The 2,326-nt window shown below is 39.4% G+C and overlaps 1 protein-coding gene across 1 annotated transcript; it reads left to right on the plus strand.

Moving 5' to 3' along the window:
- Nucleotides 1-6: 6 nt before the first annotated feature.
- Nucleotides 7-2,320, plus strand: LOC116380485 (protocadherin alpha-3-like; the record flags this gene model as incomplete). Its single annotated transcript, XM_031842395.1, has 1 exon — nt 7-2,320. A coding segment is annotated over exon 1 (1,725 nt), but the record flags the coding sequence as incomplete, so codon positions are not given.
- Nucleotides 2,321-2,326: the final 6 nt, after the last annotated feature.

Genomic DNA, 2,326 nt, shown 5'->3' on the forward strand with positions numbered 1-2,326 from the left:
ATTTCAAGTGTGATCCTTTCTCGTTGTAACGACAGAGTTATTCTGTAAAGGTTAACGTTAGGAGTGATTGAAAATTTGGAGTCAATTCTGGTTCATGAATCTTGTTACTATTTAAAAATCCAATCAGCACCCTAATTTCTCTTATATACAATTCTGACTTTGAGCATTGCTTTCTATTTTCCATTTATTGCATATTATATAGTGATTAATGCCTGTTGGTCTGTTATGCTATGCATAATTATCTAACAATTCTCACGTTATTTCAAGGTAATTTGGAGTTTTCATGTTTAATGAGAAGGAGGCCACCTCCTCGTCTCCTACCAAATACTCGATGACGTTTGGTCAGAGGTTCACAGTACAAAACAAATGACCATTTTGTCTAATTTTCTACATCCCCATCGACTTTTCTGGTGTGAGACGTCTGGTCGCATGGTGTCAGTGTAACGTAAAAAGTCAACAGTAAGCGAGCTTGTCGTCATTGGATTTTGGTTCCACCTCTTATTAACATTCTCTCTTCGATATTAGTACAGCCTTTTCTGAGCTCATTGTTGCAGGACGCGCTGCTATTTCTGAATATGTAGGAGAGTGAATATCTATGTACAGGGGAGAGCTGGATTCTATTTTCTATAACATCTCTTGTGATGGATTACTGATGCTTTCGGGTTCAACTATGGAACAAAGAACATGCAAACCAATAAGTACGAGAAGATATTTGGTCGGCTGCGTGGTTGCTGTGCTTTTGTGGAACCTGGCTTCGGCGCAATCACGATATTCCATCTCCGAGGAGGTTAACGAAGGAACTGTGGTTGGAAATATAGCAAATGATCTGGGATTAGATAAAAGCACACTAAAAGACAGGAAGTATCGGATTGTTTCTAGTAATGCCGATCATCTTTTCCACGTAAATCAGAATGATGGTGTCCTGTATGTGAGCCGGAAGATTGACAGAGAAGAGGTGTGCGCGCAGAGCAGTACGTGTGTAATTAATCTGAAAACTGTTCTGGAAAACCCTCTGGAGGTACATTATGTCGAAGTGGAGGTGCTGGATATAAACGACCATTCTCCCATTTTCCCGCAAAAAGAGAAATCGCTGGACATTTTTGAGTCGGTTTTGCCCGGAGCACGATTTCAATTAAAACCTTCACGGGATCCAGACAGCAGTCACTTCTCCGTGCAACAGTATAAACTCAGCCAAAACGATCACTTCCGTTTAGAAGTTAAGGATAAAGGGGAAGATGGTAAAATACCAATATTGATTGTTCAAAAACCATTAGACAGAGAAACTGCAGGAAGCCACTCATTGGTACTGACAGCACTGGATGGAGGAAAACCTCCAAAATCTGGCGAAATGAACATTTTAGTAACTGTTTCAGATGTTAATGATAACGCACCTGTTTTCTCTAAAGATGTTTATTCTGTGATGCTGGATGAAAATGCTCCAGTAGGAGCAACAGTCATAAAAGTGAATGCAACTGATTTAGATGACGGTCCAAACGGAGATGTAGCTTATTCATTTAGCAACAGTATGAATCAAAATATATTAAATCTATTTGATATCAATCCATTAACAGGCGACATAATTGTTAAAGGTTTGATAGACTATGAGGAGAAGGACAGATATGAAATTGAAATTGAGGCATCAGATAAAGGTCTCCCTCCTCTTAAAACAGACAACAGTGTCATCATTAAGATAGTTGACGTGAATGATAATGCACCTGAGATTGAAGTTACTTCATTTTCAAGTTCCATCCCTGAAGATTCCAGGTCTGGAACTACAGTTGCCCTTATCAGTGTAAATGACTTGGACTCTGGTCTCAATGGAAAAGTGATTTGCTCTATAGGGGAGGATGTCCCATTTGCTTTAACACCATCATTAAAAGACAAAATGTATTCATTAGTGACAAAATCACCTCTGGATAGAGAGAAAAAGCCCAACTATGAGCTAACAATATTTGCAAAAGACGCTGGTCAACCGCCACTATTTTCAGCAATGAAAATAAATATTGTGGTGTCAGATGTGAATGACAACAGACCAGAGTTTTCACTGAGTCCCTATACTTTCTATGTCGCTGAAGCTAATGATCCAGGTATCTCTGTGTTTTCTGTTAAAGCTTTTGACCGTGATGAGCCCGACAATGCTCTTATATCCTATCATATTCTCAGAGACGGAAGTGGAGATAAAGTAACCTCATTTCTCAACATCAATACTGAGAGTGGAGATATTTTGGCGATGAAGAGTTTTGACTTTGAAACTCTGAAAACGTTCCAGTTCCAAGTTATTGCCACAGATTCTGGAACTCCGTCACTAAGCAGCAACGTCACAGTG

This window comes from Anarrhichthys ocellatus, unplaced genomic scaffold (genome assembly GCF_004355925.1).
Source record: "Anarrhichthys ocellatus isolate YVR2014 unplaced genomic scaffold, GSC_Weel_1.0 scaffold7363, whole genome shotgun sequence".
Classification (NCBI taxonomy): Eukaryota; Metazoa; Chordata; class Actinopteri; order Perciformes; family Anarhichadidae; genus Anarrhichthys; species Anarrhichthys ocellatus.